This window comes from Meles meles, chromosome 3 (assembly GCF_922984935.1).
Source record: "Meles meles chromosome 3, mMelMel3.1 paternal haplotype, whole genome shotgun sequence".
In the NCBI taxonomy this organism is placed as follows: Eukaryota; Metazoa; Chordata; class Mammalia; order Carnivora; family Mustelidae; genus Meles; species Meles meles.
Genome location: NC_060068.1, coordinates 78,547,558 through 78,561,226, shown reverse-complemented (window position 1 = coordinate 78,561,226; position 13,669 = coordinate 78,547,558). Strand labels below are relative to the sequence as shown.

General features: G+C 38.1%; 1 protein-coding gene across 1 annotated transcript in view; it reads left to right on the top strand.

Annotated features, from left to right (window-relative positions):
- The window catches only part of JMY (junction mediating and regulatory protein, p53 cofactor), a 111,673-nt gene that overhangs the window by 25,051 nt on the left and 72,953 nt on the right, over positions 1-13,669 (top strand). The window contains 1 exon segment of the mRNA XM_045999261.1: positions 13,494-13,667. Within this exon segment, the coding sequence (XP_045855217.1) occupies positions 13,494-13,667 (174 nt within the window).

The following is a 13,669-nucleotide window of genomic DNA, read 5'->3' as shown; positions in this document are numbered from 1 at the left end:
GACTGACAGCATTTTACCCACAATAGAACTTCTAGCATAATTGGGAGTCTGTCCTTTCAGACCCTGCCCTACTTTATCAACTAAGTTTATGTGATATTCTGAATCGTTTGTTGTCATTTCAGCAGTCATCACAGCATCTTCACCAGGAGTAAATTTTGTCTCAAGAAACCACTTTATTGGGCGCCTGGGTGGCTCAGTGGGTTGAGCCGCTGCCTTCGGCTCGGGTCATGATCTCGGGGTCCTGGGATCGAGTCCCGCATCAGGCTCTTTGCTCAGCAGGGAGCCTGCTTCCCTCTCTCTCTCTCTGCCTGCCTCTCTGTCTACTTGTGATCTCTCTCTGTCAAATAAATAAATAAAATCTTAAAAAAAAAAAAAAAAAAGAAACCACTTTATTTGTTCCACCACATCTACAGTTACTTCCTCCATTAAAGTCTTGAACCCTTCAAAATCATTCCTGAAGGTTGGACTCAACTGCTTTGAAACTCCTGCTCCTGTTGATACTTTGACGTTGTCCCATAAATCCTGAGTATTTTTAATGGTGTCTAGAATGGTGAATCCTTTCCAGAGGTTTTCAGTTAACTTTGTCCAGATCTATCAGAGGAATCACTCTCTATGGCAGATAAAGCCTTAGGAAATATATTTCCTAAAGAATAAGATGTGAGAGTCAAAATTACTGCTTGATCCATAGGCTGCGGAATGCTTATAGTGTTAGCAGGCATGAAAACCACCCTCACTATTCATCTCTGTGAGAGCTCTTGGGTGATTAGGCGTATTGTCAGTGTACAGTAAGATTTTGAAGTGAATTTTTTTTTCTGAGCAGTAGATACTTTAAGCAGTGAGGTTAAAATATTCAGTAAATCATATTGTGAATAGATGTGCGGTCATCCAGGTATTTGGCATTTGTACAGCATAGACAGAGTAGATTTAGCATAATTCTTAAGTGTCCTAGGATTTTTGGGATTTGGGGAATGGTAAATGAGTATTGGCTTCAGTTTAGAGTCACCAACTGCATTAGCCCCTAACAAGGGAGTTAGTCTCTATCCTTTGAAGCTTTGAAGCTTGGCACTGAGTTCTGTCTAGCTGTGAAAGTTGTAGATGCATCTTCTTCCACTATAATGATGTAAGACTGTTTCGTCTGCATTGAAAATTTGGTACTTAATGTAGCCACCTTCATGAATTGCTTGAGCTGGATCTTTCTTGGGTTACTGACTGTAGTTTCTACATCAGTACTTTCTGTTTCACCTTGCACTTTTACCTTATGGAGACATCTTCTCTCCTTAAACCTCTTGAATCACCCTCTGCTAGCTTCAGACTTGTCTTCTGAAGCTTCTTCACCTCTTTCAGCCTTCATAGAATTGAAAAGAGTTAGGCCTTTCTCTGGATTTAGGCCGTGGCTTAAGGGAGTATTGTGGCTGGTTTCAACTATTCAGGCCACTAGAAACTTTGTTTATCAACAATAAGGCTCTGTCACTTTTTTTTTTTTTTATCATTTGTGTGTTCATTGGAGTAGCACTTTTAATTACCTTTATGAAGTGTTCCTTGACATTTACAACTTGGTTACCTGGTGCAAGAAGCCACTCTCAGGGGCGCCTGGGTGGCTCAGTGGGTTAAGCCGCTGCCTTCGGCTCAGGTCATGATCTCAGGGTCCTGGGATCGAGTCCCACATCGGGCTCTCTACTCGGCGGAGAGCCTGCTTCCCTTCCTCTCTCTCTGCCTGCCTCTCTTGTGATTTCTCTCTGTGAAATAAATAAGTAAAATCTTTAAAAAAAAAAAAAAAAGAAGCCACTCTCAGCTTTTGATATGACTTCACCAAGCTTAATCATTTCTAGTGTTTGATTTAAAGTTCACCTTAACCTGAACACTTTGAGGCCATTGTCAGGTTATCAGTTAGGCTAATCTTCATACTGATGTATTTCAGGGAGTAGGAAGTCCACAGGAGAGGAAGAGAGGGGATTGGATAGTTGAGCACTCAGAACATACAACATTGATCAGTTGAGTTCACCATGTTATATGGGCATGGTCCATGATCCCCAAAACTATTAGAATAGCAACATCTGAGAGTACTGATCACAGATCACCTAACAAAGATACTAATGACAAAGCTTGAAATACTGTGAAAATTACCAAAATGTGACACAGATAAGATGGAGCAAATGCTGTTGTAAGAATGGCGCTGATAGACTTGCTTGACACAGACAGGATTGCCACGAACCTTCAGTTTGTTAAACAGATTATCTGAAGTGCAGTAAAGTGAAGCACAATAAAACAAGGTGTGCCCATAGTGCTAATGGATCTAACAGTAAATGTAGTGAGAGAGTGAGAGGGAAAAATTGTTTCTGATTAAAGAAAAGTCACCTGCCATAATTTCTATAACTTTAGAGAGACTTTTGCCTCACTTCATTGTTAATACGGGTATATTAAGGTGTTCCTGAAGTAGAGTGTCTCAAACTTTGGCATGTGTGCTTTTTACATGGCAATCTTACTAAAATTCAGATTCAGATTTTGTGCTTCTGGAGTGGGCCTTCAGGTTCCATATTTATAACAGGTTCTGAACATGATGCTGGTGTTGCTGGTCACAGACCATGTTTTGAGTAACCAGATACTAAATGACCATCTATTTGATTTGGTTATTTAGTTGAGTTGAACATAGAACTAAATTAAAGAAGGCAGGTTGACCACATACATCGTTCTTTTTTCCTACTCCATAGGTATTTTCACTGCTTATGAGCATGTGCTGTATTTACAGACTCAGTGTGATGTTCTGTTCCCTAGCGTGTACCCTCCAGACTTCAGAGAACATGATAACTTTGTTACCCCTCATCCCACCCAGATTCCTTATCCAGGATGCTTCTGTTCATGTGATTTCTCAAGTCTGGCTTACCTTCCTTCACCTATGCAGCACTTCTCCTCCTTCAAAAACCCAGTTCCAATACTAGCTTTAGAACACCTTTTTCATCTGCATTAGCCTACTCTGATCCACCTTTTCGGTAACATTTTACTTCTTTTATATAATCAGTGTTTTATTTTTATGTCTGTTAGTTTGCTTCCCTAGTTAGATTTTAGACTTCTTAAGGATAAGAACATTGGACATTTTGTATCCCCTACATGACTCTCCTATTGGGTATCTAAAAAGCAATTTGGATGGTGTCTCTGAGTCTGTTAATCTTTGCCACTAAAAACCTGTCTCTGTTCGTTTGGTTTTTTTTTTTGTCTCAGTTAATGCCAGAACCCTAGTAGTCATCCTTAATTCTGTCTGTCTTAAAATCTGGTCTTTCACCAAGTACCACTGATTTTTATCTCCAGAACATTTCTTGAATCTTTGTTCTCTCCCCCAGTGTAAACTTCCACCAAGTTTCATAGACATACCTGGGAGTCTGTGAACTGATTTCTCTGCATGCACTCTGATACCCTTCCAAGCTTTTCTGACCACTGTAGTATATAACTACACTGTAGTATAGAAAGAATTGTCTTTCTGCCTGCTGCTCCCTGCACTTGTGCCTGTCAAATAAATAAATTTTTAAAAAACTAAACAAAAACCACTTGTTAACAAAGCCAAAAGACATTGATCTGATCACCCTATAAAATAATAAGGGCTTAGCAGAGACAATAATTGATATTAATTGGTTATTGTGTTTTAATCTTTTTTTGTTTTACTTTAAAAATAGGCATACATGGGATGCCTGGGTGGGCTCAGATGGTTAAGCATCTGCCTTTGACTCAGGGTTCTGGGATTGAGTCCTGCACTGGGCTTCTTGCTCAGCTGGCAGCCTGCTTCTCCCTCTGACTGCTTGCTCAGTGGGGAGCCTGCTTCTCCCTCTGCTTGCCGCTCTTCCTGTTTTCTAACAAATAAACCAAATCTTTTTTTAAAAAAATGAAAATAAGCACATGTACAGTGAAATACAATGTTGTCTTAAGTAGGTTTGTATTATATAAAAATTAATGGACTTTGTTTTAATTATTCTTTCATTCCTTCATTCATTCAGTAGATTCCACATCTAGTGAGGAGCCTGGGGTGGGAGGGGCTTGAACTCAAGACCCTGAGATCAAGACCTGAGCTGAGGTCAAGAGTCATATGCTTAACTGACTGAGCCACTCAGACACCCCGATAGTTTTGGTTTTATATGAATTTTAGGTTTACAGAAAAACTGAGCAGAAAATACATAAAGTTCCCATTTATTCCCCTCGTGCCCACAGTCTCCCCTAATATTAAAGAGCATACTTTATATAAGTGGTCATTCTTTGGGTTTTGCAATTCTCTGACTGACGAAAGGAGAGTGTCTGTATCCATCATTACAGTATCATACATAACAGTTAACACTGCTCTAAAAATCTCATGGTTCCCTTATTCATTCACTGGAGTGTGCCACATCTCTCTAGCCTCTGGCAACTAGTGATTTTTTTTTCTTTCTAGCCTTTCTCTATATTTTGCTTTTTCCAGAATGTTATGGAATTGGTATCCTAAAATAGGTAGCCTTTTCAGATTGGCTGCTTTTCACCTTTGAATATGCATCTAAGGTTCTCCCCTCCCCCCACCTTTTTTTTGGTGGATTGACAGCTTTCTTTTTTTTTTTTTAAGTGCTGAATGAATATTCCATTGTGTGAATGTACACAGTTTGTTTATTCATTTACTTATTGGAGGACATCTCTGTTGCTTCTAAGTCTTGGCATTTATGAATAAAGCTCCTATAACCTTTATGTGCAGGTTTTGTTTGGATTAGATTTTCACCTCATTTAGGTAAATATCAAGGAACATGATTGCTGGATTTTATGGTGAGAATATTTAGTTTTGTAAGAAAGAGACACCAACCATGCTAACACTAATCAAAAGAAAGTTGGAGTAGCTTATATTAATTTGAGATAAAGCAGACTTTGGACCAAGGAAAATTATTAAGGGTAAAGAGGATAATTATATAATAAAAGGGTTAATTCTCTAAGAAAACCTAATAATCCTTGATGTGCATGTGCCCAACAACAGATCATAAGAATACATTGCCACTAACAATAAATGGGAATTCTGGTTGTGCCATATCCTTGCCAGCATTTGGTATTGTCAGGTGTGTAATGGCATCTCATTGTTTTAATCTGCCGTTCCCAGATGACTCTATGATATTGATCATCTCTTCATATGCTTACTTGGCATCTGTATAGCTTATTTGGTGAGGTCTCTTCAGATCTTTTGTCCGTTTTTAAATTGGGTTGTTTCCTTAATGTTGAGTTTTGGGAGTTTTTTGTATATTTTGCATAACAGTCCTTTGTCAGAAATGTTTTTCCAAGTGTTTTCTCTGTAGCTTGTCTCTCCTTTTTTTTTTTTTTAATATTTTATTTTTTTGAGAGAGAGCATAAGCAAGGGGGAGGGGTAGAGGGAGAAACAGACTCCCCACTGAGCAGGGAGCCCAATGCCAGGCACTGTCCCGGGACTCTGGGATCATGACCTGAGCAAAGGCAGACACTTAACTGATTGAGCCACTCGGGTGCTCCTTGAGCGTCTTCCGGTTAAGTATTATAACAAAGTCCAGCTTACCAATTTTTTTCTTCATTGATTGTGCTTGGGTGTTGTGTCTAAAACATCTATCAAACCCATGGTCACTAAAATTTTCTCTTAGTTATTTTCTAGGAGTTTTATAATTTTGCATTTTTACATGTGGGTCCATGATCAATTTTGAGTTAATCTTTTTGTAAGGTCTAGATTTCCCTCCCTCCATCCCTCCTTCCCTTCCTTCCTTCCTTCCTTTCATATGGATGCCCATTTATTGAAAAGACTATTCAGGGTTGCCTGGGTGGCTCAGTTGCGATTGGCTCAGGTCATGATCCCCGCATCCTGGGATGGAGCCCCACATCAGACTTCCTGCTCAGTCAGGGGCCTGCTTCTCCCTCTCCCACTTCCCCTGCTTGTGTGCCCTCTCTCACTGTCTCTCTCTCTGTCAAGTAAATAAAATTAAATCTCAGGAAAAAAAAAAAAGACTATTCATTGAATTGCCTTTTTGCTCCTTTGTCAAAAGATCACTGGTCTGTATTTATGTGGGTTTGTTTTGGACTCTATTCTGTTAATCTGTTCTTTTATTAGTAACCCCTCTGTCTTGACTACTGTAGCTTTCTAGTGACTAATGAAGTTGGATAGTGTCAATACTCTGACTTTGTTTTTCAGTATTGTGTTGGCCGTTCTGAGACTTTTACCTTTCCATGTAAACTTTAGAAATGGTTTGTTGATGGCCACAAAATAACTTGCTGATACTTTGGTTGGCATTGTGTTGAGTCTATAGATCAAGATGAAAAGAACTGACATCTTGACAGTAGTTAAGTCTTCCAATCCATGTATATGGATATTTCTCCATTTGTTTAGATCTTTGATGTCTTTGATCAGAATTGTGTAATTTTCTTCATTTAGATCTTGTGCATTGATTTATACCAAAGTATTTCAATTTTTGTGTACTAACAAGTTATTTTTGGAAGGCTTCTTTTTTTCTCTTTTCTTTTGTCTGTTCCTTTGGATTTTTCTACAGAGTGATGTCATCTGTATAAAGACAGTTCTGTTTCTTCCCAGTCTGTATACCTTTTATTTCTTGTTGCATTAACTAGGACTTCCAGTATGATGTTTAATAGGAATAGTGAGAGGGGACGTCCTTGCCTTGTTTAGCATCTAGTTTATCACAATTAAATATGTTAGCAATAGGTTTTTTGTTCTTTATCAGGTTGAGAAAATTTCCCTATATTCCTAGTATGATGGTAATTCTTTCTCATGAATGGTGTTGGGTTTTGTCAGATTTTTTCCTGCATTTATTAATATCATATGATTTTTCTTTAGACTGTGATATGATAGATTACATTGATTTTTTTTTAAAACAGTGAATCAGTCTTGCATACCTTGAATAAGTCACATTTGGTGGTAATACAATAGTTCTTTTTTTTTTTTTTTTTTTAAAGATTTTTTATTTATTTATTTGACAGAGAGAAATCACAAGAGAGGCAGGCAGAGAGAGAGGAAGGGAAGCAGGCTCCCTGCTGAGCAGGGAGCCCGACGCGGGACTCGATCCCAGGACCCTGAGATCATGACCTGAGCTGAAGGCAGCGGCTTAATCCACTGAGCCACCCAGGCGCCCCACAATAGTTCTTTTTATACAATGTTGGATGTACTTCCTAATATTTTGTTGAGGATTTTTGCATCCACATTCATGAGAGATGTTGGTCTGTAGTTTTTTTGTAATGTCATTGTTTCTGGTATTAGGCACATGCTGACCTCTTTAGAGTAAGGAAGTATTCCCTCTATAAGGAAGTAATCCCTCTGTTTGGTTTTCTTGAGAGATTATAGAAAATCGGCGAGATTTCTTCCTTAAATTGTTGGTAGACTTCACCAGTGAGCCCATCTGGGCTTGGTGTTTTCTATTTTGCAAGGTTATTAGTTATTAATTCAGTTTCTTGAATAAAGGCCTGTTCAGATCATCTGTTCTTATGTTTTATTAGAGTGTCTCTTTTGAGGAATTCATCTATTTCACCTAGTTTTTTGAATTTGTGGGCATAGAGATGTTCTTAATACTCTTCTTAATGTCTATGGGATCAGTAATGATGTCCCTTTTCATTTCTGATACTAGTAATTTGTGTCTTCTCTTTTTCTTTGTTAACCTTGATAGACGTTTATCAATTTTATTGATGTTTTCAAAGAACCAGAGTTTTTGTTTCATTGATTTTTTTTATTAATTTCTCTTTTTCAGTTTCATTGATTTATACTCTAAATTCTTTTTTTTTCTCCTGTAGTCTTTGAATTTAATTTGCTCTTTTCTAAGGTAAAGGTTTAGATTACTGATTTTACACTTTTGTAATATATGCATTCAGTGCTACAGATTCTCCTCTAAGCACTTTTACTATGACCCAAAAAAATTTTGTCAAGTTGTGTTTTCACTTAGTTGAAAATATTTAAGTTTTTTCCTTTTTTCTTTGACCCATGCACTACTTAAAATTGTGTTGTTAAATCTCCCAAGGATTTGGGGAGTTTCCAGCAATATTTCCGTTACTGATTTTTAGTTTAATTTCATTGTAGTCTAAGAGCATACTTTGGGTGATTTCTGTTCTTTTAAATTTATCATGATGTGTTTTGGGCCTAGAACAAGATCTGTCTTGGTGAATGTTCCTTGTGATCTCAAAAAGACTATGTATTTTGGCTGCAATTGGATGATATAGTTGATAGGTGTCAAATATGTCCAGTTGATGGTGCCGTTGAGTTCAGCTGTCCTTATTGATTTTCTGCCTTTTGGATCTGTCCATTACTGATAAGGGATCTTGATGTCTCCAGCTGTCATAGTGGACTAATACTTTTTTCCTTGTAGTTGTATCTGTTTTTATCTTGGGTATTTTAGTGTTATACTTTTGAGCATATACACATTAAGGATTATTATGTCTTTGGAGAATTAACTATTTTTATAATTTTCTCTAATAATTTTCCTTGTTCTGAAATCTGCTTTATTTGAAAGTAATATAGCTACTGTAGCTTTCTTTTGATTAGTGTTAAATGGTATGTTTTTACCACTTTAACCTATCTGTGTCTGTATTTAAAGTGAGTTTCTTTGAGACAATGTCTAGTTGGATCTTGGTTTTACGTTCACCCTGACAGTCTCTCTTAATAAGTGTGTTTCAGCCATTGATGTTTAAAGTGATGATTGATACAGTTGGAGTAGTACCTACCATATCTGTTACTATATTCTGTTTATTGTCCAGTTCTTGTCCTTTTTTTGTTTTCCACTCTTTTGGACTTCTGGTATTAACTTCTGGTATTATATTCTGTTGGTTTGTTTTTTCCCCCCCCCCTCAGTTAGTATCCTCAATTAGCATGTCTGTGATACTTTTTAAAACTTTCTTTAGTGGTTACAGTCAAGTTTGCAATAATAACATTTGCAATACTAACCAAACTTTCTTTCAAATAATGTTGTACTTTACATATAGTAAAAGTACCTTATAACAAGGTATTCCCAGTTCTTTAGTCTTGTCCCCCTTTTTTTTCTTTAAGATTTTATTTATTTATTTATTTGACAGACAGAGATCAGAGGTAAGGGGAGAGGCAGCCAGAGAGAGAGGAAGGGAAGCAGGCTCCCCACTGAGCAGAGAGCCAGATGCGGGGCTCGATCCCAGGACCGGGGGATCATGACCTGAGCCGAAAGCAGAGGCTTTAACCCACTGAGCCACCCAGGTGCCCAGTCTTGTCCCTTTTGACCTGTTACTTATTTTATTAATCTGTAAGGTGTAATCACTGGATATATTGTGGCTGCTATTTTGAGTAAACTATTATGTTAGATCTGTTAAGAATAGTAATAGGGAGGGGTGCCTGGGTGGCTTAGTGGGTTAAGCCTCTGCCTTCGGCTCATGTCATGATCTCAGGGTCTTGGGATCAAGCTCTTTATGTTTGCCTGAAGATCTCTTATTTCTCGTTCAGTTTTGAAGGTAATTTCACTGAATACAGAATTCTAGGTATATGGATTTTTAACTTCTTTTTTAAGGTTTACTCTTAATTTCTTTCTTTCTTTCTTAACTAATCTCTACACACAGGATGGGACTTGAACTCACAACTCCAAGATCAAGAGTGGTATGCTCTTCTGATTCAGCCAGCCAGCCAGCCAACTCTTAATTATTTCACTCTACTTCTCTTGTTTGCATGGTTTCTGAAGAGAATTCTGAGAATTTTTCCTTACTCTTTTATAGGTAATTTTCCCATGCTTCTTGGATATTTTGTTCTTTGAAATTTTTTTGTTTTTGTTTTTGCATTTCAGTTTTGGAAGTTTCTACTGACATTTCTTCAAGCTCATTTGTTAGTTTGTTTTGTTGTTGTTGTTGCGTCCAGTCTAAAAATAAGCCCATTGAAGGCATTTTTGCATTTAAGTGGTTTTGATTTATAGCATTTCCTTTTGATTCCTAGTATTTCCAACCCTCTATTTATGTTATATACGTAAGTTCTTGCATGTTGTCTGCTTTTTCCATTAGATTCCTTAGGATATATTTTTTAAAGATTTATTATTTTATTTACTTGAGAGTGAGAGAGAGAGCATGAGAGGGGAGAGGGTCAGAGGGAGAAGCAGACTCCCGGCTGAGCAGGGAGCCCAGTGCGGGACTCCATCCCGGGACTCCAGGATCATGACCTGAGCCGAAGGCAGCCACTTAACCAACGGAGCCACCCAGGCACCCTCCTTAGCATATTTTTAAAAAGATTTATTTGTGTATTTGAGAGAGAGTGTGTGACAGAGAGTGCACACACAGGACTGGGAAAAGGGCAGAGGGTGAGAACCTTCAAGCTGACTCCCCCATTGAGCATAGAGCTTGATACTGCGACCCATGAGACTGCAACCTGAGCCAAAACCCGAGTCGGGTGCTCAACCTACTGAGGCACCAAGGCACTCTGAGATCACTTAGCATTTTAATCATAGTTTAAATTCCTAGTCTGATAATTCCTGTATCCTTGCTATACCTGAGTATGGTTCTCATGCTTGCTCTGTCTCTTCAGACTGTGCTTTTTTAATATGCCCTGTAATTTTTTTTTTTTTTTTGAAAGCTGGGCATGATGGTACTAGGCAAAAGGAGCTGAGATAAATATGCCTTTAGAGTGAGATTTTGTTTATCCACCTAGAAAAGGCTCGACTGTGTTATTCTAGGCAGTTGCTGTAGGTGTCAGAGGCTAAGATTTTCTCTGGTGTCTTCGGTTTTGTCTCCTGTGGTGTTTTGGGTTTCCCTAGTTACTATTTACAATCTTTAAAAAATGAAGTTTTTTTCAGTTTCATAAGAGCTCTACTGATGCATCAGTAAGGAATTAGGGGAATAAGAAGTGCTAATCATAGATGATTACTTTTTAATCTTTTAACCTCTTCCTATGTCTGTGCCCTGGGCTATTTTAGACACTATATTTTTTGTTCTAGAATGTCCTTTAGGGGTGTCTGGCTGGTTCTTTCAGTTAATCATCTGACTTTGACTCAGGTTATCTTGGAGCCCTGGGATCAAGGCACCCCCTCGTCCACCCCCCACTGCCCTCATTCAGTGGGGATTTGGCTTGTCCCTTTGGTACCCACACCCACCTCCCCCATGCTCACTCGTTTGCTCGCTCTCAAATAAATAAATAAAATCTTTAAAATACTATTTCTTCTTTGAGATTTTGTTTATTCTTCATGAACAAGTTCTGTCCATTAGCACTTAAAATAATTGCTTTAAAATCTGTGCTAAATCGAGAGGCACCTGGGTGGCTTAGCCAGTTGAGTGTCTGCCTTCAGCTCAGGTTATGATCCGAGGGTCCTGGGATTGAACCCTGCTTTGGGCTCCCTGCTCAGAGGACAGCCTGATTCTCTCTCTCCCTCTGCTCCTACCCCTGCTTGTGTGCGCACTCTCTCTCTCAAATAAAATCTTAAAAAAAAAAAATTAATATCTGTGCTACATCAAAAGTATTTCATCTTAAAGTTGCCTGCATTTGATATCCTTTTGAGCATTGTTTTGTTTTCCTAATTCTTTATAGGTCTGCGAAATTTGGATTGTATTCTGGACACTATAAGTGGTACCTAACAAAGCCTCTCTGTGTTATGTTCCTCCAGAGATTGTTGTTGTTTTTTTTTTTTTTTTAGATTTTTTTTTTTTTTTTAATTTGACAGCACAAGTAGGCAGAGCAGCAGGCAGAGGGAGAGAGGGATAAGCAGTCTCCCCGCTGAGCAGGGAACCTGATGTGGGGCTCTATCCCAGGACCCTGGGATCATGCCCTGAGCCAAAGGCAGACGCTTAACCAACTGAACCACCTAGGTGCCCCTTGAGGAAAGTAGAGTTTATATACCAGTCTGAGATTTCCATCTATTGGCTTTCTCCTTTTCTGCACTTCTCCCCTTTTCTATATGCTGTGGTTGTCTTAACTCTGTCCTCTGATTCTTTAAGCACCAAGACTGTAGTTCTCTATTTTAGCCAAACTTTTCTCCTCTGGCAGCCCCTGGGGCCTCCCTGCAGACCAAGTGCTATAAATAAAAAGTCACTTAGGGTCTTCTTGTCTTCTAAGTATTGATGTTCTCTCCAGTTTTTAGTTACTTCTGGTCACTTTACAGTGTCTTCGGGTAGTAGTGTTGTAATATTTTGCCCAGGGTTTATAGTTCGATCAGGGGGAGAAACGATCTAAGAGGAACTATTCAGTTGATACTGGATAGTGGAAGTTCTCCATGGTAGCGGTGGAAGTTGGAATTACAGTAGCCTTAAAACAGAATAACTAGTATTTATATAATATTTCTTCGTCATAAAAACAGTTTAAGGTAGATTATCTGATCCTTCATGATTGTTAGTAATATAGTAGGCAAAAGACCAATGAGTATGTGCTACTACATTTAGTGCTAAGAATCTGGGCAGGAAATGAATTTGGACTCTAAATTGAATATAAAATGTGTAGTTGGGTATGGTGACTAAAGCAAAAAGTTGGGGAGGAAGGTAGTAGTGAAAACTTTAGATATGGAATGAAAAGCAGAATTTTGTGCCTTTGAGATGAGACTGTCAGCAGGTAAAGGGGGGCCAAGAATAAATACATAAACTGTCTTGCCTACATGTTTCTTTAAATTTTAATGTAAGTTTCCTTGGATCCTTGGAAAAGGATTGCCTACTCTCTACCTTTTATAAATTAGGTCACACAGTGCCAACATCTGCCCAACTCTCATTCTTTCTCATGGGATTCATTGTTTCATCATAGAGTATTATTTTTATTCTTCACTTTTTTAAAGCTTTAAAAATAATTTTCATATCATCACAGTTTGTAATTTTTAAAAACTTAGTTTCTGTTTATTTACTACACTGTAAGCTTCATGAAGAGAGATACCATGTTTTTGTATGCCCAGCTCTTGGCCCAGTGCCTGACATGTGTTAGATGTCCATATTTGTTGAGGAATGAATGAAAACAAGTGCACGCATGTATGCACACGTACACACACACATGAGTAACAAGGAGTACAAGTAAGAGTTACAAAAATCTGTTATAGTCAGTCTTAAACTCTTTAGTACTGTTGAGGTTTTTATTAACCTAGATTTTGAGGGATGTCATAGGCGTGAGTTGAAAGTTAATGTAGGACAGTTCCAAACTCAGAGGAGGAGTGGAGTGGCAAGAAGATTTGGGAAAATTAGTAGAATAATATTGGTAAGAGTTGATAACTACTTTGTATATTAGCAGTGAAAAAAAATTTTATAAATACAGAAAAGGCTGTAGGATACGTGGAAATATATTTTTAAAGACTTAAGTCTAGGCAGTTAGTATGGAGACCCAGAAAATACACAGAACAGGATATTTGAACAGAACATCATATTTGATGAGAGCAGTTTGAAAAGGATGATTCAGGCAATCTTGAATAGTAAGATGTCTCCACATGGAGATGAATGATGAAAAGCATCCAGTGCTTTTCATTTCTTCTATGTTTCAGTATTCCAACATCCCAAAATAAAGGAGGGAGTTAAAAAGAAGTATTTATAGGCTATTATAATCAGATTCTTTATAATAAAACCTTTTTGTTCCACAGCTCTTGGATAAGCACAAGAATACAGAAAGCATGGTGGAGCTTCTGGACTTGTATCAGATGGAGGATGAAGCTTATAGCAGCCTTGCAGAAGCCACAACTGAACTATATCAGTATTTACTACAGCCATTCCGAGACATGAGAGAGCTTGCCATGCTACGGAGACAACAGATCAAGGT